This window comes from Poecilia formosa, unplaced genomic scaffold (genome assembly GCF_000485575.1).
Source record: "Poecilia formosa unplaced genomic scaffold, Poecilia_formosa-5.1.2 Scaffold29, whole genome shotgun sequence".
Taxonomy (NCBI): Eukaryota; Metazoa; Chordata; class Actinopteri; order Cyprinodontiformes; family Poeciliidae; genus Poecilia; species Poecilia formosa.
The window spans coordinates 1,653,457-1,678,164 of record NW_006799968.1 but is presented as its reverse complement, the minus strand read 5'-3'; the positions used below and the strand labels follow the sequence as shown (position 1 = coordinate 1,678,164).

Genomic DNA, 24,708 nt, shown 5'->3' with positions numbered 1-24,708 from the left:
GAACCCCCCTGATGGGATACGTTTGGGAAATTTGATTTGATTTGTTCCACAGTTAGCATTAGACACAGATAACCTCAGTAAGTACACTCTAACCCTTTACTTATTTAGGAGCAACACCAACCTGGAATGTTGTAAAAATGCGATCGGCCCTTAAATCCTGGTTGTACCAATCTTGGCGGCAGGAACTGCCATTAAATGTTGGCAGCAGCTGACGTTGAGTCTTTCACGTCAGTGTGGATGACTTTTGGCCCGCTCTTCTTTGCTGAAAGTTTTATCTCAAGCACAAATCATTGGTTTTAGGTCACGCCACAGCATCTCAGGCCAGACTTTGACTGGGACACTAAAACTTTTGTTTTGGCCTTTTTTGACTCATTTCTGTGTCCTTTTTCTCCCAGTCTTTAGTTCCTATTGTTGAATCATGAACCCTGACCTTAACTGATATTAAGCTGTTGCTCACAAATCATGTCGTAGAACGTTTTTTTTTTTTTTTTTTTTCAGTTATCTGGATTTGTTTTGATTTCCTAAATTCGTTTTATGATCTGAAACATTTCACTTTGACACGAAAACAAAAATAAAATGAAATCTATTATGTACCAAAGTGGACTTTGATCAGGATTTAAGTTTTAAGCTGCAGCAAAGTAATATTTCTTTTAACTGAAGCTACTGAAGATATTTTCGTTTGGACTCCAACTATGACTTTATTGTTTAAAAATCTGTTTTCTTGTTGTGTACTGATAAATACTGAGGGCTTCACAATATGCTGGACATCTCAATTTAGCTACCACTTGCTTTTATTAACTTCTGGAGGTTTTATGAAACATATTTTCCCCAGCTCACTGTGCCGTGCTAGTTTAATGACATCAGCCAAGTCCCTTCTCATTTCTCGTGGCAACGGATCTTTTTTTAATCACCGCCATCACTTCTTCTTACTTTCCCCCTCCCTCCCCGTTCTGTCGCTTTCAGAAACTGCATGTCTTCAAGAAAACCCTCCAGGCCTTGATCTACCCAATTTCCTCAACTACACCCCACAATTTTGAGGTATGGACGGCGACCGCTCCCACCTACTGCCACGAGTGCGAAGGCCTGCTGTGGGGGATCGCCCGTCAGGGCATGCGCTGCTCGGAGTGCGGCGTCAAATGCCACGAGAAGTGCCAGGACCTGCTCAATGCGGATTGTTTACAAAGTAAGGGAGCACTGCAATTCACACTGCAACAACTCCAAAGTCTCCGGCAAAGCTTGTTTGGTTTCGTGCAAACTAATTTCAAAGGTGTTCTAATTAAGAAGCCAGTCTTACACTTTTATTGGCAAGCTCATAATCACATGGGAGTATTTTCTCCTTTAATTTAGGGATTTTGATTCTGTACAGTTTACAGACTTGGATAATGATGGAAAAAATAATTAATCATCAATAAATTCCTCATACTCTGAAATCTCATGATGACACTTGAGTGACTCACCGAGATGCATTTATCAGCTTTGTGGCTAATTTCTGTTCTATAAAGCCATTAATTGATTATGAAAGAGGTGGAGGCAATGTCACACTGTGCGAGAGAGGGAAGTGACTGTAAAGCACTGCATGGAAGGCACCTATTACTCTACACTGCTGCTTCCTAACGATCTGTCACAAAGTATAAATCAGATTTTTACTTTTGTGTTGTATGTCTGTTTTATATTTACCACCAATGACAAAAAAAAAAACTTTTCTGAAAAATTCACTAACTGCATCATTCTTGTTAAGTAGAATAAGATAAGTAGTATTTGAAAAGAGCAGAAGAAATCTTATGTTTTCAGAACAATATTTGTTGTTAATCTGTTGCTAGGAGATGAGCGTGTTTTTTTGGTAACCAAGTGCCACGAAGTAAACATTTTACTTTTGCAAAAGTAAAAATCAGATGCAGTGCATTAACACGACATCAGCTTTCTGCTCTGTAGTACATTAAACATCTGCCAGCAATGTGCTTCTGATCACGAACAGTCTTCTGATCATAATCAGGAGTTTGTTCACCCAACCAACTCCCTACATGTAATGGGTGGTGCAAGTTGCTACAATCGATAGTAGCCACACAGGCTCAACCGCTAGAAGGAAACAAACACACCCAGTACAACGCTTTCATTCTGTTGGGGGAGAGGTTGCCAGGCGACTGTGCCAATAGGCGTTTCCAAAAGCCAGCAGAGAGTCCGAGCAGAGACTGTGAGCGCGAGGAGAAGTTTTGAGTACAAGCGTCACAAGTTTTGAGAAGAAAGACATGAAGTCCTGCTTTCAAAATAAAAATGCAAGCAAAAGTATTAAAAGTTTTGAGACCAAAATCATGAAATCCTGCTTTAAGACTGAAAATGTGTGCTCTTGGATTATAGCAAAAAAAATAAATCCCACCTATACATGGTGTGTCACCGTGTGAGCCACTCTGCTCATTACAGCATCCAATCAGCTCTGGTTGTGAGGCACTCCCTTGTTGTTACCGGGTAGAACGCTACCCGGTAAGAACAATGTGACTCTTCGGGATGGTCCCCTCAGCAACGCTCGCATGCTCTAAGTGGATTATCTACGCCCTGGCTGTTCTAAAACTCTGTGTTTCAGAACACTTTCATACACGTACAGAAATGCCATTTGTAGTTTGAACTGTGAGTTATCTTCAATCTGTGCTCATTACCACACAGCAGATAGATAACACTCTTATCAGATATTAGTAAGAGGCCATTGTTACATGTGCCTCCTTTGTCACACAGACAGATCCAAAAAAAACAAAAAACATTTTAGATCTGATAAACACGCCAGAACTAACGCGCACTTTGTGCACAGATCAGATCGCTGAGAAAGTAAAGAAAATAAAGAAAAAAAAGAAGGAAAAACTAACTAACACTATGCATTAGATCTTGTACTCAACCAAATCTTCTGGACCAATTTTTAGGGGCTGTGGAGAAAAGTTCCAAGCATGGGGCAGAAGACAAGACTCAAAATATCATCATGGCTATGAAGGAGCGTATGAAGATCAGGGAGAAGAACCGCCCGGAGGTGTTTGAGGTGATCCAGGAGATGTTCCACGTCTCCAAAGAAGAATTTACTTCCCATCTGAAGACAGCCAAGCAGGCTGTGCTGGACGGGACCTCCAAGTGGTCTGCCAAAATCACCATAACAGGTGGGGCCTGCTTTCTTAGGACAATGCACAAATATCTGCCAGTGTTTGGTAACTCAGTAATACATGCAGTCAACAGAAAAGTGAGATGAATTTGTACCGATAGACTACCAACAGTGATCTGAAATGGAAAATGTTTTTATACTGATTGACTTTAATTTCTAATGAGTCTCTGTCCACTTGGTCATTAACCTCTAACACAATATCACCAAGTTCTATGCACATTTAATTAGAGTTTGACTTGGTTGTTTTGCAGAAGGGGTTAAAAAAGTTTAAAAAATTTAAAAAATCATTGAGATCGATGAAGGTTATTGGTCTGCTCAAGGTTTATTGGTCCTCTCTGTCATTTTGTGAAACCTGTGGAAGCACAGGATGCACTTATTTATTTTTCATATATCTATAGCTGTGATTTAAAGAAAAAAAAGACACAAAGTAAGCAGTGGGAAGGTTTATCAAGTTGTCCTTGTGTTTGCCAAATCTTAAGTGGTTGTATGTTAATTACAGAACAGGCTGCCATAAAAATAGCTATTTTAATCAATGAGAGTCTGCTTGTGTCAACACAAATTAATTACGTTTTCATTCATGCTTTACGTAGAGTCCGGTTTTATTTTTGTATATTTATTCAGCTTCTGCATAAAAAAAAAATACCACCTACTGAAATGTGAAGGTGGCAAATTAACACAGATAGAAACTAAAAACCAATTTTATCAATTAATAAGTGAGAAAAGCAGATTATAGTAAAAGTTTCTGTTTTACCTGACAAACATTAAGAGTTAACAGTGCTTATGTTTGCATAGACTACAAGTAGCAATTTTACAATCAGATTGTTTGTTTATTTATGAGTTCATTTTATCTGTTGCTGATGGTTGTCTTTAAATTATTGATTCTTGATAAACCTGTAATACAAGTTTTGCTTCCATGCTTTACTTTTTTTAAACAAGCAGCCTCGGTACTTAAATGCTTTCAGAAATAATTTTATTAAAATAAGCAAACAAACAAACAAAAAAAAAACAACAGCTTTTTCCATCCAAAGAGGTTCAATAGGTGCTTCTAGGTTTAATTTAGTGATTCAGTGAGACGTTCATGTTTGGATCTCCTAGTCAAGGATCGCTTGTGGTTATTTAAATGAGCGACTTTGAACACACGCACTTCCTCATTTGCCGCCTGCTGTGGGACGGATGAAATCCCAACACAATTCAGATGAAGTAGCCACTGACAAGTAGTTCAGCATTTAGTTTGAAGCGTCCTAACACCTTTCTGCACTGGACTCGCTGTTCCTTCAGGAGGCGTTTGATTTTGAGATTTCCTGAAACAATCAGGCCCCAGACCCCCATCCCACTAGATCCTACCCCCCCCTCCACACCCCCAACTCCTGTCAGCTTTTGGGCTGAATGATATATATATGTACCTTGAATAATTTAGTCGGTGACTTATGCATATTTAATGCTGCAGTGTCCTTTTTCCCTTTTTATGGTGCTTGTGAAATACTACAGTCTTTCTGTCTCTGCACCTACTAGTCTGAATCACTGCCCTTTATTTGGAGCCAGGAACCAACTCAGCAGTAAGCGCACTGTAGCAGAGGGAACTCACACACTGGCCAGAATCTGCTTTCAGCTTAGATTTAAGAAAAGGGTTACAAATAACATTATGAATGAAAGTGCAATTATTGAATCAAGGGCTAAAGTGTATTTATTTTGCATGAGGTATAGCACTGGTGTTCTTTTTACTCTGTGTTTTCTTTATGTTTCTGCTTTATGTCTGTGTTTCCCTGACTTGAAATGTTCACTATAAAAATTATTCACCCTTTTTGGGTAGTCCTTTTTATTGATTTTAAAAATAAGTCATGATCATCATAATTTAGCTTTTCTGACAAAAAATATTGCAAAAATCAAACTAGATGACCAAAGTTAAAACAGATTTCTTCAAAATATTGATGGTTTAATAAAAAAAAATATGTAGCATCAATTAAGCGATGCTCGCTCTTCAGTCTGAGATTTGGCCACTAGAACATCCACCTTGATGCCAAAGTTTTGAAATCAGGGAACTTTTCCCCGAATTGAAGTGAATAGTTTTCAAATGCGTCGTGTTTGCTTGCGTCAGAGAGATTTACGATAACAGTCTTGTTATCAGAGATATCCACTATTGTATTCCAAAATAAAAGTAAATAAAATAAATGTGCTAGTATCACTGGAAATCAGTCTGAGTGTTACATAAGCAACCCAAATGTGCAACTCTTCCCCTTCTGCTTTCTGGTAGACTGATTATTGTATGTGGGTCACAAAGACGTGAATTGTAGGTCAGTAAGACACAGCTGGCACGCTAAAAATCCGGCTTGATTTAAGCAACGCATTCCATGTGCAAGCGCATCTCGGCAAATTTGTTCATTCGCTAGATTGATTCAGTAAATCAAGTCAAATTCATATGGATTCATTTCACACAGAGTGATATATTTCAGTAGTTTATTCTGAATTTCGATAGCAAGGCTTGCAGGTGTTGAAAACCGAAAAAGTTTAGCTTCTCAAGGAATGTGATTGCATAAGACCGACAGAAAAATACAGTTTGTTCTTTGTGTTTAAGTCGGTTCCATGGCCAATCAAATTCATTGAAGCAGGTGTTGGTACTGTAGTAATGAGGTACCAAATCCTGCTGGAACATCAAATCCATACTTCCATCTCTGACTCCCTGTGCTTTGTGAATTTAACCCAAACTCTTGTGTAGGTATTTTTCTTCACAGTCCTCATCTGCTGTCCTCACATTTTACTTTCTGTCACACTTTTTTATCTTCCACTCAACTTTCTATTAATTGGCTTAGTTTTGGGTCGCTGTATTAGGGCTCAGAATACTGGGCTTGATGATGGCAGACTTTAAAATCAAATACTTTGAGATTGATCCTAAAATTTATTTTTGTGAGTATTCCACATAATTGTGTTCTATATGAATATTTCCATATTAAATTTTTTTATATGGAATTTTTAAGACCCTTAATTGTGTGTTTTCATTAGCTCAGTCCCCAGAATTAACAGGAAAACACACCAATAACTTTCAACTCTGTGTGGAATGAAACTATACAATATATGAGTTTTACATTTTGGACTGGATAAAGAAAAAAATTGGATGATAATCTTATTTTTTGAAATATACGCTGGTCCACTGAGTAAGGTGAGCGGCTGATCTCAGTTGAACCGTGTGAAGCTCTGAGGTCAGTAATTATATCAGAAATGAAATTGGCATGACAACAAACTGAAATGATGCCTTTGTGGAAAACAAAAGGATTATTGTTGCTTCTCTCAGGGGAATTATTAAACCAAGCTGCATGTGTTAGAATGAAAATAAAAAAAAGGTCTACAAATACTTTGCAGTGTCATCTCCAGCTTGCTGTAAATTGTCATCATTCTGTCCAATATCTACATTCTAGCACACAAAGGAAGAAATGGCGTTTCACATAAAACGGCTGTTTTTGTCAGACAGCTCGAGTTTTATGTAAAAATCACACAGCACTGGCAACTGTGTGAAATTTAAATCCCGCTGAAGGATGGTCAACACTGCAACTTTTTATTAGAAAGTCGGGAGAGGGAAAAAAATTACGGCGCCTTAAAGCTCTTCTATTGTTTTATCTGCACCATCTCCAGTTTTATACGTCTCATCCTTCTCTGGAAGGAAACAACAGCCCCGGTTCCTCTACGTCGTCCTTTTGTTTACGACTTTCCAAATTATTTCCCGAAGACTTGGTTAAATTCTACATCTGCGATGTCACCGGCATGAAAAGATGTTACGACGCTTCACATAGCGTGTTGATACGACGTCTTCCTGTCTTGTGTTCAGTCATGTGTGCGCAGGGATTACAGGCCAAGGATAAGACGGGATCCAGCGACCCATATGTCACGGTCCAGGTGGGGAAGACCAAACGCAGAACCAAGACCATCTTCGGCAACCTCAACCCCGTCTGGGATGAAAAGTTCCACTTGTGAGTGCTTTTTAATAACGCGACATTTCTTTGACCGGCTAATCCGTCCCCCGCCGGCGGGATTAGGAGTCTGTTTTTGTGAACCTGGAGTCATTCGCAAACAAGTTATTTCCTCTTTCATGATTAACCAGCAGAGCGATGCCGCATGCCAGCTGTGGTTTTAGAAATTCAGTTTGTTTTTTTTCGGGGGTTTTTTCCATTGATTTGCTGCTGCTGCTGCTGTGGGTTTATGTCTTTGGCGAGTAAAAATGTATCTCAGTAATCTTTTACTTTTAGATTGACTCCACACTGTAGTATTTCATTTCTGATAAATTTGATGATTATGACTTGCAGCTTTTGAAAACCAAACATGCAGTGCAGCGCTGTGGCCCCCGGGGGCTCCCCATGCGGTGGCCCTCTAAAGAGCATTAGTTTCTGATCGGGGAACCCCACTTTGCCCAACCACAGACAATGTTCAATGTTAATATGTACACAAACATCAACTTCTAGAATGTTTTCCTTGAATTTTGTTCAATATTTAATAACTATTACATTTTCTTGTAGCGTGAATGCTGCCTCATACCTTCTGATTTCAGTCGGCCAGGCACTGTTAGGTGTTTTTTTATCTTTTTACACCAGCAGGACAGTGAATCTGATAAATCTGACGGGCATCCAATCAGAAAGATGAGGATGGTAAATAACATTTAAATTCTGGTAAATATGGTAAATAATATTTAAGTTATTCTAATGCATATTTTATAGTAATGATTAAAAAACAGATTAGATTCTGTGCAAAAAAACCAAAGAAAAAAATGTGATTTAAAAAATGATGAATTCCATTTTTTGCTCATTTCTTCCCTCCATCTTCCTGAGTTGCCCCTAGAACACTGCTGGAGCCCACACTGAAACAAAAAGATCCCTGACCAAGTATTAATGCAACATGTTTTTTTTTAAAATTTTTTTTAAAATTCTTTTTTTTTTTTTCTTATTTGATCATTTTCTCAGAAGCTGAAGTTGGAATGTTAATCAATTGTTAGCAAGGATCATTTAAATGAACAGAAAACATAGTTTGAATGAAAATGACTTGAAAAATGGAGAAAATAAAAATCAGTAATTTAGTTATTTATTTAGAAAAGCCTGCAGTAGACGCAGAAGCATTATTACTTCCCGTCCATCATTTGTTTTGTGTTTTTACTTTTTCTCCCCATAGCAACCTGAATGTGTTGCTGGATTCTACCGGTGTGCAAGTTTCTAGGAAACGACTTTGAAATTTCTCTTCATCCCCTAACGAGAGGCTTTGGCTTCACATCGAAAAAGGTTGCTATGGTTACCTTAGCGCATGCTGCTAATTATTATTATTATTTTTTTTTTCTTTTCAGGAGCTTCTGAGTTAAATAATGTTTTTCTTAAAACTATTTCCAGTTTATTACCTAAATCATGAGCACAGCATCGATAGCTTCTCTCCTTTGGGCCTGTTCCAGCACTAATATTAACGCTTTAAAGCAAAGCAAAGCAGCATGGCTGGGTTGGTCTAGACAGGTGCAAGAAAACCGCAGGCGATGCCAAGGCTTTGTTTTGAATGTCTTCATTAGGACGTCGTTTGCTGCCATTTCTTTTTCTTTTCTTTTTTTTTTTCTTTTTAATTTAGCGTAACAATGAACTCTTTCCCACAATGAGCCTACCGGGTATTTATTTGTCTTACGAGACAGTGGAATTATTTCTCTTTTTATCACAGGGGCCGACTTTAATATTAATTTAAAATTGATGCGAGGCTCCTCCACGTCTTCTCCTCATGCAGTTGGTCAGTAAAGCAGCATCTGTTACGACAAACAATTTTTGTATACCACGGAGATTTTCTGAATGTTTCGTGTTTGCAGGCTAGCCTCCTCGCATGTAAAAAAGACTCCTGTGGTGGCTCCAATAAAACGCTTTTCCTTTACTACAGGGATGCAGATTAATAGTGCGATACATTACTGTGTGCTTAGCAGAGACTCTGGCCCCAGTGCAGCAGCAGCAAGCAGCCTGTGCTTCTCCTAGAGAGAGATTAGTTAAAATAAACCCAGTGACAGTCAGAGGTGGGTAGACTACCCAGAAATTGTATTCAAAGCGAAATGTAGCCGTCTGAGAAATGACTCAAGTATCAAGTAAGAGTAAAGAAGTGTTTGGTGAAAAAGTCTATATTCAAGTGCTGAGTAACTGATGAAATTATCAATCATTTAACATTTAAAAATTACATCATGAGATGGAGCAAAACATAAAGTTAAGTGGAAAAGTTAGTATCTGTAAGGACAAAAATGACGACCATTCATAAATGTAACAAAATCAGGCGAAACAAAATTTTTTCCAATTCGTTTTTTTTAATTAGGAAAAAATGTTTGAAACTTCAACATAAACTGCAGGTGTGTGTCTGTGTCTGGTCGTGCTTGTCCCTTCATTCAGTGGGGAGAGAATCCAGGAATGTTACTGAAGTAAGAGTAGAGAAACTTCATAATGACGTTACTCAAGTAAAATTTAAACGTGCAGCGTAGTGAAAATAGTTCTAAAAGCAAATATAATTAAGTAAATGTAACTAGTTACTACCCACAGCTGGTGACGTTCTCACACGGCACGTCATCGAAGAGAAATGCAATCTGTTGGTTTCAGTTCTGGAGCATCAGAGCCCGACTCTGTCTAACGTTTCAGTCTGAGTTAAGTTACAGAAAAACGATTAGGGACGAGAATTTGACAAGTGTTTTGCCAACACGTTCATGTCCCATTAGCATTTTAACATTTTGTTAGGATGCAGCCTTAACTGCAGTGTATTTCTTAGATAAATTGGCCCCAATTTTCTTAATTTTGGGAGTTTATGATTGGCTGATACCAATATATGAAGTCGATTTTATCTGCATCAGCAAAAGTCTAAAAATCAGCCACTGTCTTCTTCTGCTCTGCTGTGAGAGAAGTTTGACTGACAGACCGGCGCACCAGGCCATGTCTGCACATTTACATTTATCAATAGTCACCTCACTGTTCTTGCTATGTTTAGTGAGATTTAAAATAATAATAATAATAATAATAATAATAAAATAATACGTGGTATCGGCCAAAATCAGATTACAGCACATCAGGCTTTTTTATTGACAATTGGCCAGGAAACTGCAATCGGTGAACCGCTAGAATTAATTTGGACTTTTCAGAGGACATACTAACAAAGTGGTGCACAAAAGTAAAGAACCTTAGCCAATTGAGACCAGATTTGACCTTTTTTTTTATTTGATTTTTTTTTTACCTACACACAAAATGCTTTCCATGGCAGAAAACAGGCTCTTCATATGACCAGATCCTACAGTTATTCTGCTGTATCTCTCTGGAGACATGGTACATTTGGTTTGCAAAGCAGAACTGAAAAAAGAAACAAACCCCAAATAAACTGAGGATATTTTAAAAGTTGCACTACTTAAAACGTTATCAGTCAGTGTCTGAACCTAAACATGCGATTTAGCTTCGCTCTGTTGATTACCCCGGCCTGAAAAGCTTCGACTCTCAGTGGCGTGGCGTTTCGGTTGCTGTGATTGCGATTTAGCTAACCTGGTGAAATCGTCTTCTGACCCACAGCGAATGCCACAACGCTACCGACCGCATAAAGGTGCGCGTTTGGGATGAAGATGACGACATCAAGTCACGGGTGAAGCAACATTTCAAGCGCGAGTCAGACGACTTCCTGGGCCAGACCATCATCGAGGTTCGCACGCTCAGCGGAGAGATGGATGTTTGGTACAATCTGGGTATGCTGCCTTTTAATCTGACGAACACACGGCGTTCTGACGAACCGATTGCTTTTTGAGTTGTGTGTCATAGCTGACATTATGATGGCACTGTGTTTTTCCATTAGATGACAAGTTCACAAACATCAGGAGACATGCTGTCCATTACAATTCTAAATACAGGATCTGAGGAAAAAATAGTGAGATGTTTTTTATTTAATAGAAAAAAAAACTAACAATACAAACTCAATTTGAAATTTTAAAATAAAGGACAGTAACCGTTACTCACTAGTGATGTGTTTTTCTTTCAAGCCAATTTTTGTCACGCTATGGCACATTTTTATATACATATACTTTTTTACAATTTCCTAGAAAACTGTAAAAATTAGAATATTATCAAAAAGTGATTCGGGGAGAAAAGTTAAAATCATGTGTAGATTCACATTTCACAGAATGAATTATTACAAGCTTTTATTTCTACGCTGAAACTCAATTTCTAGAAAGTCTTGAATTACTTGTGACCAATAAGAACATCATTTAATACAAAAATGTATTAAGAAATACATCTATTTTTTTGCATGACGTACACAGTTATGGGGAAAACCTACTGATATGAGGCTTGACAAGCAGACAGTCATTGGTAAGTAAGGCTGTTTATAGGACGGCGTATGACAGCACGGAAAGTTGAGTGGAAGGAAAAAAAAGTAGAAAATGGTGCACAAGAACAGGGATAACTTGAGCCTTGAGGGGATTGTTGTAGAAAGAAAAATACATTAAAGATTTCAGGGGAAACTTACAAGTAAAAACTTTAAGACCCATTAATACACACACACACACAAGTGTAACTTTGAAATCCCAAGTGTTGATTCACTCCCGAGCTACTTTAGATCCAGTGAAAAGTTTCCAGTTTAGCGATTATTGGATTATACAGGAGCTTCCGCAACACCTCAGCAGAGCCACAGGCTGATGACCTCCATATGTACCACACCTCATTAGAGTAGCAATTCATGCAAAAGATCCAAGTAACGAGTTCATGGACTCTGCAGTGCATGCACGCCCTGTTCAGTGGGACAACTTGTCTGTTAGCAAAGCCGTTACTGTTCTGTTTGTCTTATGTGGTATTCTAAAGCTTAAAGAGGAGGAGCGCTTTACATCCGTCTGTGTGTGGCGAGCGCACGAGATCTGTCTGAATCGAGTCGGTAAAATAAATACGTGCTCCAGTGATATTGGGACGTATGGAGATGCTGCTGATCGCCGTTCGGGTGTCACACGGAAGCCTGTCACAATGATCAATAAATCAATTAATCGCATAAGTTAAAACAAATTCAATAATTTCCATCGGCATGATTTATCATTTACCTCTTTTTCTACCAAAAACTGGAGGATAAAAGTTTTCAGTTTGGTGTTTTGGTCCCAATTGGCTCCTTTTTTTTTTATTTGTGGAGGACACATTTGTTTACAAAGACTTCAAAATCCATTTTATTTGCTGTTTTGTTCATTTATTTTGGATATTTAAAATGTCTTCCAGACATAGAATTTAAAGTGTATTAATCTTTGAGAATATGTTCTCGCGTTATTATTACGCTATTACCATTACATCGCTTAAAAATAAATGGTCTCAAAACAACAATATTATCGTTTATCGCAATAACGTCTGGAACAATATATCGCCCAACAGCATTTGTTACGTGACACATGCATGAGGTCAAACGCCATCATAATGAATTCTTCCACTTCCATTAAAGTCCAATGACTGGCGGCTCCTCTCTTTATTTGCCTCTCCAGCTAAAAGGAAGCAATTTGTGGCAGCAGTGGCCCCTGGCCGCCACCGCCGCTGAGCGCCTTTTTAAACGTTCACAGCGAATGTTTAAACAGGACGCTGCTGCTATCGGCGCCCTCCTCTCTGAGCCTCTTGAGCCCCTCTTCAATCTGGAGATTCAGTTTTTTTTTGTTTTTTTCTGCATTTGAAGCTCTGTTCTCTGTCACTTTGTCGTGATATTATGTTTCACTTTCCTGACTCTTGACTAACTATCTCCAGAGGAAATTTGGCCCATTAGACAAGGAGAAGATCTGAGGGCTGTTTCAAGCCCCCGCAGTTGTGAGAACGTTGCGTGTTTAAGGTCTTCGTTTGTGTGTGTGTTTGTGTCGTTTGTGTGTGGGGGGTTTTCTCTACGCTTTCCGAAACACGAAGTGTTTGTAGATTTTAAAGCTGTGAAGCTGTGAGTAGAGATGTCTTTTATGGCTATCAGCTTGTGATGACACTATTTTTTTTTTTTCTAGCATGTTTAAGGACTTTTACATTGTAACATTGAGAGATTTGGATTTTAATCTCTTAGTGGTTTATATATCTTGTTTTTTATGTTGGCAAGGATGTTTTAACGTCACTTCTCCGACTGGAGACATTTGCTGGCCTGTTTTCCATATAAAACGTGGTTTTTACTGTAGGACTTTAGAGGATTCTTGTCTTGCTCTACCATCTCCAAGTTCACGAAAATGTAAAAAAGCCGTAAAAAGACAAACAGCTAAGTGGAAGCGTGTTTCAGAAAATGGTAAAATGCTGTCAGATGGGTGTTGGCCATTTTCCTTTCTCATTTATTTTATACCCAATGTTTTTTTGTTGTTGTTGTTTTTTGTTATATTTCTGTTTCATGCAGGATGTTTTGCATTGAGAATTTGTCAAGCAGCACCTACGTTGGAAAAAAAAAAAACTATTCAGAGCCAATTACAATTTTCTACAATCAATTGTCTCCAATTAAGCTGCACCTTAAGGACCGATTGAGACTTTAGCAACAGTCTCAATTAGTAATAATTAAATCCTTATTTATTACCGAGGGCACCACTGCTGTTTTAAGTTCTACAAACATAATGACAAATAAAACATCTTACTTCTAAATCCACTGAGTCTGTTTCAATAAAACTTTTTCTTTTTTTTTTTTATAAATAATATCTTCCAGCAGGTCAATTAAATTGGTTTATTGCTTTAGAGTTAACAAGTCCCACAAACAGATCAGAACCAACACAAAGGGCAGTAGAGTGTTATGCAAAATATCCAGGACAACAAATCAAACACAGACACAGAAGTGGTGCTTGTGTTGCCGTCCCATTAGGGTTCTTTTTGTGAATTTTTCACTGGAACGTAGCTCTAAATTATTAATGGAAGATTTGCCTTTGTTTTTTTTTTGTCATGGAGCATATGAAGAATTTTTTTTTTTTTAAAATGCAGCTTAAGAAGAAGAAATACCCGAGTGCAGTGCTACTTGACATGTTATTGGCTGGTGCTTGCAAAGCAGTCGGCCATTTTCCTTGAAGCTGATTGGCTGTAGTGTCTCTCTGGTTGACATGAGGAAGACTTTAGATGATAGCTTGTCTCATAGCTATCATGAGACAAGACTGTTTCCACGTTGCATATTAATGCATATTAACGTATACTCGGTGGCGCGCTGCACCTCGGTGTGGTGGTAGAGCAGCCGCCACACATACAGAAACTAGTCGTCAACGCGGCCGTCCTGGGTTCGGTTCCCAACCTTGAGGCCTTCACTGCATGTCTTTCCAACTCGAGAGCATTTCCACTGACGTTTCCCGTCTTTCTCACGTGTAACAGATAAGAGGACCGACAAGTCTGCAGTGTCTGGTGCCATCAGACTCAAGATCAGTGTTGAAATGAAAGGGGAGGAGAACGTGGCGCCCCCTCATGGCCAGTACACGTGTCTACATGAGGTAAGTGGCAGAAGTGATTTTGTTTCTGCTAAATTTGAGCTCTTGCTCCGGTTCAGTCACTCTTGCTGGGCCTGGGCTGAGATGAGATCCCTGCAAAAACTCAAGATTTTACCATTTATTTTTTGTCTAGTTTCTAGTGTAAATATCTGAGTACACCTGAAGTGGACTGAAGTAAAATTTCAGTAAGATTTAGGAGGTCGTTCTAAATCAATATTTCTGTAATGTTGTTTTAAACATTACTGGATCCACTGGAAGATATGTTCCCCTTACAATAAGACATTTTCCCCATAAGTGAAATGATCGACCAGTGGAATGAGCACTTTTTAAAAAAAAATATTGTGAAGGAGTTATTGACTTAAGCAAGGTAAAATAGCTTACTGAAAAGTTGTTTGCAAGTTAGTTTTGTTCTGTTTCATGTTTACTGAGATATTTGACTAAAAATTAAACAAGAATAATTTTTCCAATAATTTTTCTACATCTACATAATTAAACTGCTTTCTTTAAAATAAATATACCACAAACAACAACTATTGATATTGCTGCTGAAATAATATCTTTACTATTACAGTTTTGACAACATCTGACGCTTGTTTTTATTTTAATATTGACACACAGATATATTATGCAAAGACGTAGAAAGCACACCATCTAATTTACATAGTTTGTGATTTCTACCGGAAAATATTTCCAAATGGCAAAACTTACTTTCCTCATCTTTCTTGTAAATGAGGGAGAAGAACAGCAACCCTCTCTTCAGCCAGCTGACTGGCAGTGCGCATTAACATTTTGGTTGTTTTGAAATCGTAGCGTTGTAAAACCTCATCACCGGCCTAGCATTGAAAACTCTGTTGCAAAAAATTTCAAACCTTTTTTTCTCTTGTTGTTGTTTTTTCCTCAACAGAACCTGTTCCACTACCTGACTGAAGTGAAGAGCGGCGGCGTGGTGAAGATCCCGCAGGTGAAAGGGGACGACGCGTGGAAGGTCTACTTTGACGACGTGTCTCAGGAGATAGTGGACGAATTTGCCATGAGATATGGGGTGGAGTCCATCTATCAGGCTATGACGTTAGTACCTCCCTGATCTATGGCCTTTTACCTCGTCAATCCGTCATTGTCTCATCGGGCAGAGTGGAGGGGAGCGTGGGACGTTGGGAGGAGAGCTGAAGGAACAGAGGAGCTGTAAAGATGTCTCCTCAGCAGAATCGGAGCAGGGAGAGACAATCGAGCTCCTCCGTCCGTCTGATTGATTAGTTGTTGGTTAGTGGAGGAGGGGGAAAAACTTCAAACCGGGCCCTGGTCGCATTGATCACGGGAACCCGTTAACGGCCTCGTTTCCCCCTCTGGCTGTCTCTCTGATCAAGCGTTACCTTGGCCTTCCACAAATGTCGATTTACTTTTTCTTTTTTTTCTCTTCCATTCCCACACACAAACACAAAGAGACATGAAAAACTCTACTTTAAGAAATAAATTATGGCTAAGCTAACTATTGATCAATAGCTAACTATATTACATTACACTACATGTAATGATTTTGTTGAAGTAATGAGTTGATGCCGTCATACATGTACGTCATTTTCTAGATTTTTTTTTTTTGGGTGGGGGGAGGACTTGAATCACACTTTGAAAAGTTTGCCTCTGCCATCTGTAATGCGTCTTGACCATTTACTCGTGTGTACCCTTAAGTGGCTGATAAAATTAGTTAATTTAGAAGCAATCCTCTATTTTCAGACCACTGATCAGAACAGTACTGGAAGCATTTGAAGCATTTGGCCGTTTCCCTGGAGCTTTACGCTGCTCATTCAGCTGCATCACTGTGGCTACACATGTGGGTTTTTTTTCATTATTTGAAAGCTTAAAGGATGATTTAGGTCCTTCAAATTATGACAGTAAGTTGGCGTCAATATCCTCCATTGTGATGATTTGTTTTTTTAAAAGTTTCTGTTTCTTCTCTTAGTTTTGTTGAATCTTATAGTAGAAGTATTGCATTTTTTAGTTTACATCAAATTTCTTATTTAGTGAGAGCACTTGTATTCAAACCTCCTGAAAGTTGAAGTGGAAGACTTTAATTTACTTAATTTAGCTTTCAATCTAGTAAAATACGACCTAAATTGTTATTATAAGTCTTGTTACGTATGTGAATCAAAGTTTTTGTCACTTTAACACCTAAACTGTAGAGACCTGTAAGTTCAGGGTGCTAGTTTTAGCTAAATGCTAGCGTGAATGTTTTCAAGCCAAAAAGATATTCATCTATAATGAAAATAGTTAACAACACAGCATGACTGGTTTGATTTAAATAGTTTAAAGTCAAAGTACATCCAGTTTCAGGAGTGTAACAGTAGATTTGTATGGAAAGCTAATCTTGTGACAGATTTCCTTTTTCATATATCACCTCCCTGTTACTTCTGTCACAAACTGCAGATTGAAATATACAGCTAAAAGTTTGAAAGTACACATCATGGAGCAAACTAATGCCAACAGTACATTTCTTAAAAAGAAAAACATCTACAAGGAAGAAGCAACGAAAGAACAAAAATATGAATTCAAGATGTAAATGTGACGTAAGCCCTTCTATATAAAGTGTAAATGTCTCTTCCTCTCCTTTTAAGGCCTAAAATTATGATAATTTGTTTCTTTTATTGCTTTCTAGGACTTTGTGGGAATCCTATTCAGAATAGTGTTCAATCCTTAGTGCAGGGACAGACATTTTGAACTTTGTTAGCAGCCTTTTTTTCTAGTTTTCTCCTGGTAAAAACACTTGGTAGGCAGTACCAGCCACTAACTTTGCAGTCAGTATTCATGAAACGTCTTGCTCTTATTTGGACTGCCATCAGAATTCATGTAATAAAAGTTTTTTAGAGCTAAAACTAAACAAATGAATGTTGGAAACATGGAGCACTTTTCTCACCTCAGGTTGACTAAAGATGTTGCATTAGCAGGTCTTTTAAAGCCTTGTGTACTTAACCATGTTTCAGAGTTTTATTACCCATTTCCCATTAGACCCTGAGCATATTTGATTCTCCTCACAGCAGCTCCTTTATCAATTGGCCTGCTTTCCCTGTAGGGCCATCATGTCATTGGCTTTCCTGTTAGCTCTGCAAAGCTGCTTTTAACAATCTCTAATCCGTCTCAATAAAAACAAAAACAAAAAACAAAAAAACATCTCTCATTAATAGCCACAAGAAATGAGTGCAGCTGCTGCAGCATTACAAATAATAAGTAATCCGATATCACTAAACAGAATAATCACTGTTTTGGTAGAATTTCTGTTTTATTTCCCTCAATAAGAGTGGAAAAGTTTGCAAAAGTAACGTAAAAATGTTCTTAAACTCTTAAATGAATGTGTCTAAAAGTTACCAAAGTAATCCTAATTCCACATGTAATAATGAATAACAGATTTTTTTCCAAACTTAAGTATATTCTAACCGCCTGCAGAAAATAAACTGTCAAGTACATCAGTAAGCTTTACTTACATAGCACCTTTTACAGGTCAGAAACCACAAAGTGTTTTACAAAATATAAGACAGAAAATAAGAAAAGGAGAGATAAAATGGTGTACATGTGACATAAAACAAAAATAAAGCTAATTGAAAGGCAGTCTAAAGTAATGTGATTTTTAAAAGTTAAAATTCAACATAAATGGCCGCAGCAGCCGGAGGCATCCCATTTCTGTCGGTCCATGAATGCATCAGAATTCAACAGGACAATATCCACAAACAAGCAGCATCTACATTCCCACTAATGATTAATCTCAGGAATCCTCCAATCTTAATCAGATACAAAACTCATACGGTGTCATCAAAACCAAGAACCGCAGAGAACACAAAGAACCTGGTGATACCTGTTCACAGCTGGCAGAACTTGGTCGGCTCCTTAAGTCACAGAAAATGTCCATCTTGAAGCATTTTAATGTTTTTTTTTACAGTAAATACTTTACTTTGTTCATAAAACACAGTTTTTTCCAACACCTTTATTACTTTCCATCGCTTAGAAACAGATTTGCACATTTTTTCCCCTCGCATCATGATGTAGAACAGGATGCTTAGTGTTCCCAGAGGATTTGCGTGTATAGAAATCGAAGCCAATATAATAATTGATGGTTTAATCATGTTTTTAAAATTCACTGCTTCGCTTTTCAACACAAACATACATCATCTCCTTTGCTGCTTCGGTACGGTGTGCAGTTTTTTTTTTTGTTTTTTTTTTTTGAGGAGGAGTTGTTTCGGGTTTGGCGTTCGACGCATGCTGGACTGTTTTGTTTCTCTTGCGTAAAGAGAAGTGAGGGGATGGGGCGGGGTGGAGGGGCTTTTTACCGGCTCCATCGGGTGGAGTTAATGCTCCGGGCCAGAAACTTGTTCAGAATCGCTGTTCCTTCTCCGGAGCGTTTATTACGCTTCGCCGGGAATGCGTGATCGCCCTCACCGTTACAATTTCTGCTTTCATCAAAAAGCCTCGACTCCCAGTCGGTCCTAACATGACGGCCGCATAAATCAGAGCAGCTGTGAGGAGTCGCTCTCTCTCTCTCTCTCTCCCCCCCCACCCACACACCCACTCATAAGAACTGCAAGCGCGCACTCCTTCATTATCCCTCATCTCTCTCCATCACTGCTCCCCACCAGCTGCCCTCACCTCCCAACCCTCACTCCTCATTTCATAATATCTTTTTCTCATTTCTCTCCCCCTGACCTCCTGCCGTCGGAAACCCTAATATCCCGCGCGAAGGCGTTCTCATTGGCCGCTGAAGACCGTAGCAGGGAAGCCACCGGGTTACACAATGCGACCCGTCTCGAAAATTGGCTCAGGAAATCCAGCTCTAAAAGCATCATGGGAATTCGGCGGATGCCATCATCACTCTCCCTGCATCACTCTCTTAGCTTGCCTTACCCCAAGTGCTGCTGGGTAATTTGGAGGCTGAAAGCAGAGTAATTAAATAGGCCTTCCAATGAGAGCATATTTGTGTTTGCGTGTGTGTGTGTGTGTGTGTGTGTGTGTGGGTGGGTGTGTGTGCATGGACTGCACTCAGAAAAGGGAAGGGAATCTATAATCGTTACCCCACATAACTCATGAGGCAATGACTCACTGTGTGCGAGATATTCTTGGTTTTGAAACCTGTTTTTATTTTCCCGTCCGGCACCCGGCTTCGCAGCGCCGCTTTAAAATATTTATAGAGAAATGTACTACAACAGTCATCGGGTGTTGTGTAAAAAAGATTCTCTTTCGTGCGATGAGTAAACGTGAGCCTCAAAATAAACTTTGCTCAGCCTTCGGTTTTCTGCATTCAGTGTCTCAAACATTCAGGTGTTTGGTTGCTGCGGGTCATGCCGGAGGCTCGTGAGACGCCTCAGATGTGTGTTGTTTACTTAAACAATAAAGAAACTATTATCTCTGCATTTTCTGGCGCAGGGTGTTATCTGTAATAATTAGACTGGATTTCCTCTGTCAGGATTCATGAATGTGACTTAAACAGGCGTTTCACGTGGCTTGTAAAGCAGCACGATTGTTTGGAGTTGTTCAGAGGAATCTGTTCTCTTCACTCTTTAATGTGCACTTATCTGTTAAAGCAAGAAATGTGCCAGGTCGGAGTTTTTGCACAATTAGCGTGGTTCTCAATGCTAGCCGTAAACACCGGTTTATACCCTTTGAAAATGTAGACTGTTACTGCAACTGTGAGATTTTCAAAATGCTGAAAACTTTTCAAACTATCGTGTTTCATGAAAGAAAGAGGTTGGAAAGTTCAGATGGATAAAGCAGAAAACCTTTGCCATGGAGCATCCAGCCTTCCTGTTATCTCCTGAACCCACATAGTTTTTGTTGGGGGATGGGGGAAGAGGCTTCTGCTATGAACCCAAAAAGAGACAAAACCCACTCTGAGATGCCTCTGGTTTTCCATAATTTTACAATCAAGCCGACGACGTGCATGTTCACATCAACTTTCAAAAATCAGGCTGGCACAGCCACATTTCATAGTTGAGTGTACCGATTGCAGACATTTCTTAAGGCAGATTCCTTCATTTCCCACAATCCAAGTGGATACTCTTCAGCTTGGTGAACAAGTCGGGTGCCTAGCCCCATTTTTTTTCTCCACCTGCAGCCGCCGTACGCCTGTTAGTGCAGCACAAAGTTACAGTCTGGCTGATGCACGTCCTCGCCGCTGGCTCAACCTCATCATCGTCTTGGTGTCGCACACAAAACAGTCTGATGTGAACACCATTTCCCGTTGAGCTGTTTATTATTGGAACACCAAGTACGCGGTCGTAAAACTTTACCTTTGGCCAGACAGTAAGTCTGCATTGAGCAAATGCAGACCTCTGCGGACTGAAGTACTCCTGAGTGTCTTGGTGGCCTTAAGAGTGGCTGATATATAAAGAGTTGCACATAGTTTGTGCGTTGGACACCTCACTTTCTAAAGGGTTTTATTTTCTGTTTAGTTCCTACTCTCAAACGTCACCGCTAATGAAAAAAAAACTCCATAGATTGTGTCTAGTGATGTGCCTGTATACTATCGTAGTGGCAAGAAATGATTTTTGTCCAGTAGGCTTAGTGCAGAGGTGTTTTCTGCGTGTTTTCACCTCAAATCTGTCTATAATCAATACATCACGCAGTCAAGCTTCAGCGCCAGTTCACTCCTGCACAATCCAGCTGATATGTGGCTTTGACTTCCTCTCTCAACAAGTCAGAGGCCTGTCGATAGAAAGTTAATTTCGAACACGCTTCCCACCTTTGCCGTTTCACCCAACGCACATAAACACCAAAACGTAGCGGTCTAAACTACCTGTTATCCTGTCTTTTAATTAGCTTCTCCATTAACCTGGGTTCGTTTTGAAGAGCCAGAGAGCGTCAACGTTAGCGCATCCCGTTAACGCTAGCGGGCACACCAGTCCTGGCCGGTCAGGATGAAAATGTCCCACTCATCTCACTGAATATCTCTTGCTAAAACATTTTAGCTTCAGGAATCCACGTCTTGGTAGAAATCTCTGACAGGTTACTTTGAGAAAAATAGCGGCGATAATTGGTTTAAAAGTGCTAATTACAGCTTTTGGAGTTGCTCTAATTCTTCAAAAGACGCCTCAGTCCACTTGCACAAAAACAGCCTTGAGTCCTCCCAGCCAGTCCCAAAAATAAAATAAAAACCGTTTAGAAGGAGTTGACTTCCAGAGAAAACCTTAAATCCCTCCCTTAGACAGCTGAACTCTCTTCACACCTTGACATCCTACTCTGACAGCTCACATATGACCTTGATGGGCTAATGACCCCACAAGAGGTTTAATGCTCAGGGCTCCCTTTTGCTATCAGTTACAATAAAAAAAAGAAAGACAAAGGCCTCTTGAATGGGAAAAAAGATTTGTCTTCAGTGAACTCGAGTGTGTCCGGTTTGCTTTGTTTAGCTCTCAGGTTGACTGATTATCTGCACAGCGATACAATTCTTCCCCGTACAGTGGGAGGTCTGAATGTCTCCGAGTTAAAAAGCAGCCGACACGGAAGAAAGATTAAGCGTTTGAATGATAAAACCTCTTTCAAGATGCATCACTGTGTGAATGTCTACATTAATACAAAGAAAAGGAAACTTTTTTTTTTTTTTTTTAGCCTTCAGCCCTCTTGGTGTTTTGGTTCATGCATTATGCAGCCCCCTCATGTCATTACCAGTATTTGACAACATCTCTGATTAATGATATGATTTGTTTTGGCCACTGAAGAGACTTTTTTGGACTCCTGGCATTCCACCTCTTCTGGCAAAGGTAATTGTTCAGAACATTAACAAGAATCCTGTGACAGTCGGCGGTGTGAAGGTGAAAATACAGCGCTCCAGGATTATTAAGCAATGCGTCTTGTTTCTCTGCCTTGAACATTTTCATGCATTATGAGGCTGTGACATTATATTTTAGAAATAATAATAATAATAATAATAATAACAAAAAACTCCCACAGATATTTAAAGGTATATGATGGTTTTTCGATGCAGATGTATATAGCATCTAATCAATGCTTTCTAGAACAAGGTTTTGCTCTAATTATTGCTGCAAGTACTCTGAGAAAGATTGGAGTTAGGTCTGGACTTTGACTGGGCCAATCTAAAACATAAATATGTTTCGATTTCATTTCATTAGGCGATACAATCAACAAGAGTGATTTAACAGCGTACGATAATCCTCCGAATTGAAAACCTCTTCTTTCCCCTACGTACCTGCCAATATGACTCGACGCCGATGGCATTCATTGAAACGTTGAAAGGGCTTCATGAGATGAGGATGACTCTCTCAAGGCGCTCTGCGTGCGTCTTCCTGTCCGGTATTTCTGCACGTGGTTGTCGTCTATTTCTTGGCAGCCAAAGGATAAAAGCGTTTCTCTTCGACTCTCTGAGACTCTTACAGTAAGCTGATGGCTGTTTGTTCTCCTCTGCAGGCATTTCTCCTGTCTGTCTGCCAAGTACATGTGTCCCGGCGTGCCCGCCGTGATGAGCAACCTGCTCGCCAACATCAACGCCTACTTCGCTCACACGACCACCACCACCACCACCACCGCCTCCGCGTCTGACCGCTTCGCCGCCTCCAACTTTGGGGTGAGTGTTTTTTTTTTTTTTCTGCCGCTGAATTGTCCAGTGTCAGTTGTCTTATTTTTTTTTAACAAACTTGTTAAACTTTCTGGTCTTTTTCTGACACCTTTGTATTCCTGTGCTAGTTTACATTCAACGTTCTTAAAGGAATTTATACTCCTTCAAATCAAAACTATTTGGCACGCCTCCCAAAGTCATTCATTCAAACTTTTTAATAAGCTAATGTTGCAAGACCCCAAATAATATTTTCGGGCTCCGAGCCGAGTCTGGCAGCATCGCTAAACAACTTCATTTTACTCCAAGAAGTAAGAATGAATCACTGCAGAAAGGCAATACCACAGACCAGGCGGTGTTATAATTTTTTTTTTTGGCATGGAGCTTTGGGTGGAAACTGAATTATTCAATTCTGATCCCAACAGAGGGAAAAATTCGTCAAATTGCTGGACCAGCTGCATAACTCTCTGAGGATCGACCTTTCGAAATACCGGGTATGTAAGAATTTTTTTTCTTAAAAAAAATAATAAATAAAAGTATTGGTGTTTACGTGTGTTTGCAATGAGATTTTATAAAAAGAATTTATCGAAAAATTGTGAGATTTTTGATATTTTCAACATTTAAACCTTGAAAAATGACAAGCGCCTGCTGTGTATTTCTATTATATCCAACTGTTCATTCAATGCAGCCCTTTGCGAACGTATTCATGTCCATTTATGTTTTTATTTTTTTTCCACATCTTGTCTTAGAACTGTGCTGTGTTTGTATGTATTCACCCTCCTGCGTTGTTACTGTGTGGAGCCGCTGCAGTCACAGCAGAAAGTCTTTGTCTGCGTCAGATTTGCAGAGATGTTTGCGTTTTATGCAGAATTGCTCCAAATCAGATCAGATTAGAGAAGATTTGCAAACATCCATTTTAAAGTCTAAACATTATTATCCTCTGCTATGATTAAATAGACTTTCTCTGGTTGTTGATTGGTTTTGTTCTGCTGGAGGGTGAACTTCATCCACAACATCTTTTGATATTCAGCTCCATCCATCTCATCAGCTTCCTCATCCCCACAGCACAATACTGCCACCACCGTGTTTTCCTCTGGCGATGACACACAGTAATTTACAGATTTAGTTTTCCTCCGTATGTTACTAAAATGTATCCGGACTACCATCCTATACCTACTTTTTTTTTCTTCTTTTTTTTAAAATAAAATGCATAAAAAACGTCCGGTTGCTATTCAATAAATATAACTCATAATTAAATCGCCATCTGATATGCAATCCGACACAACCCGTTTAGTAACAAACTCCCAAGACTTTGCCATAGATGCTGCTTTTTCACATCCGCTCATGTTTTAAGTAATAATAGAAAAATGCAATAAAACAGTAAAATCTATTCCTGCCTCACTTTTCAGGTTGTTTCTTTTCAAAAGAAAATGAAAACTATATGCCGTTTTATATCCACACCACTGTTAGATGTAACCTTTAAAAGGATTTATCGCGATAAAGCTCAATAAAAGAGAATAAAATATGTGGCTACGTTGGGAGTAAATGTAAAAACGCCCAAGAGGTGTAAGTGCTTGAATGTGCTGCCTTTGTTTGTTTTTTTTTGTTGTTTTTTTTTTTTTTTAGCCG

General features: G+C 39.1%; 1 protein-coding gene across 3 annotated transcripts in view; it reads left to right on the top strand.

Annotated features, from left to right (window-relative positions):
* The window catches only part of LOC103136024 (unc-13 homolog C (C. elegans)), a 126,059-nt gene that overhangs the window by 34,992 nt on the left and 66,359 nt on the right, over positions 1–24,708 (top strand). For all 3 annotated transcript variants that reach the window (XM_016669976.1, XM_016669975.1, XM_016669977.1), the window contains 8 exons: positions 964–1,183; positions 2,910–3,137; positions 6,957–7,098; positions 10,672–10,841; positions 14,422–14,537; positions 15,439–15,602; positions 22,935–23,091; positions 23,505–23,573. In XM_016669976.1, coding sequence (XP_016525462.1) covers positions 964–1,183; positions 2,910–3,137; positions 6,957–7,098; positions 10,672–10,841; positions 14,422–14,537; positions 15,439–15,602; positions 22,935–23,091; positions 23,505–23,573 — 1,266 coding nt within the window. The remainder of the gene's footprint in view (positions 1–963; positions 1,184–2,909; positions 3,138–6,956; positions 7,099–10,671; positions 10,842–14,421; positions 14,538–15,438; positions 15,603–22,934; positions 23,092–23,504; positions 23,574–24,708) is intronic.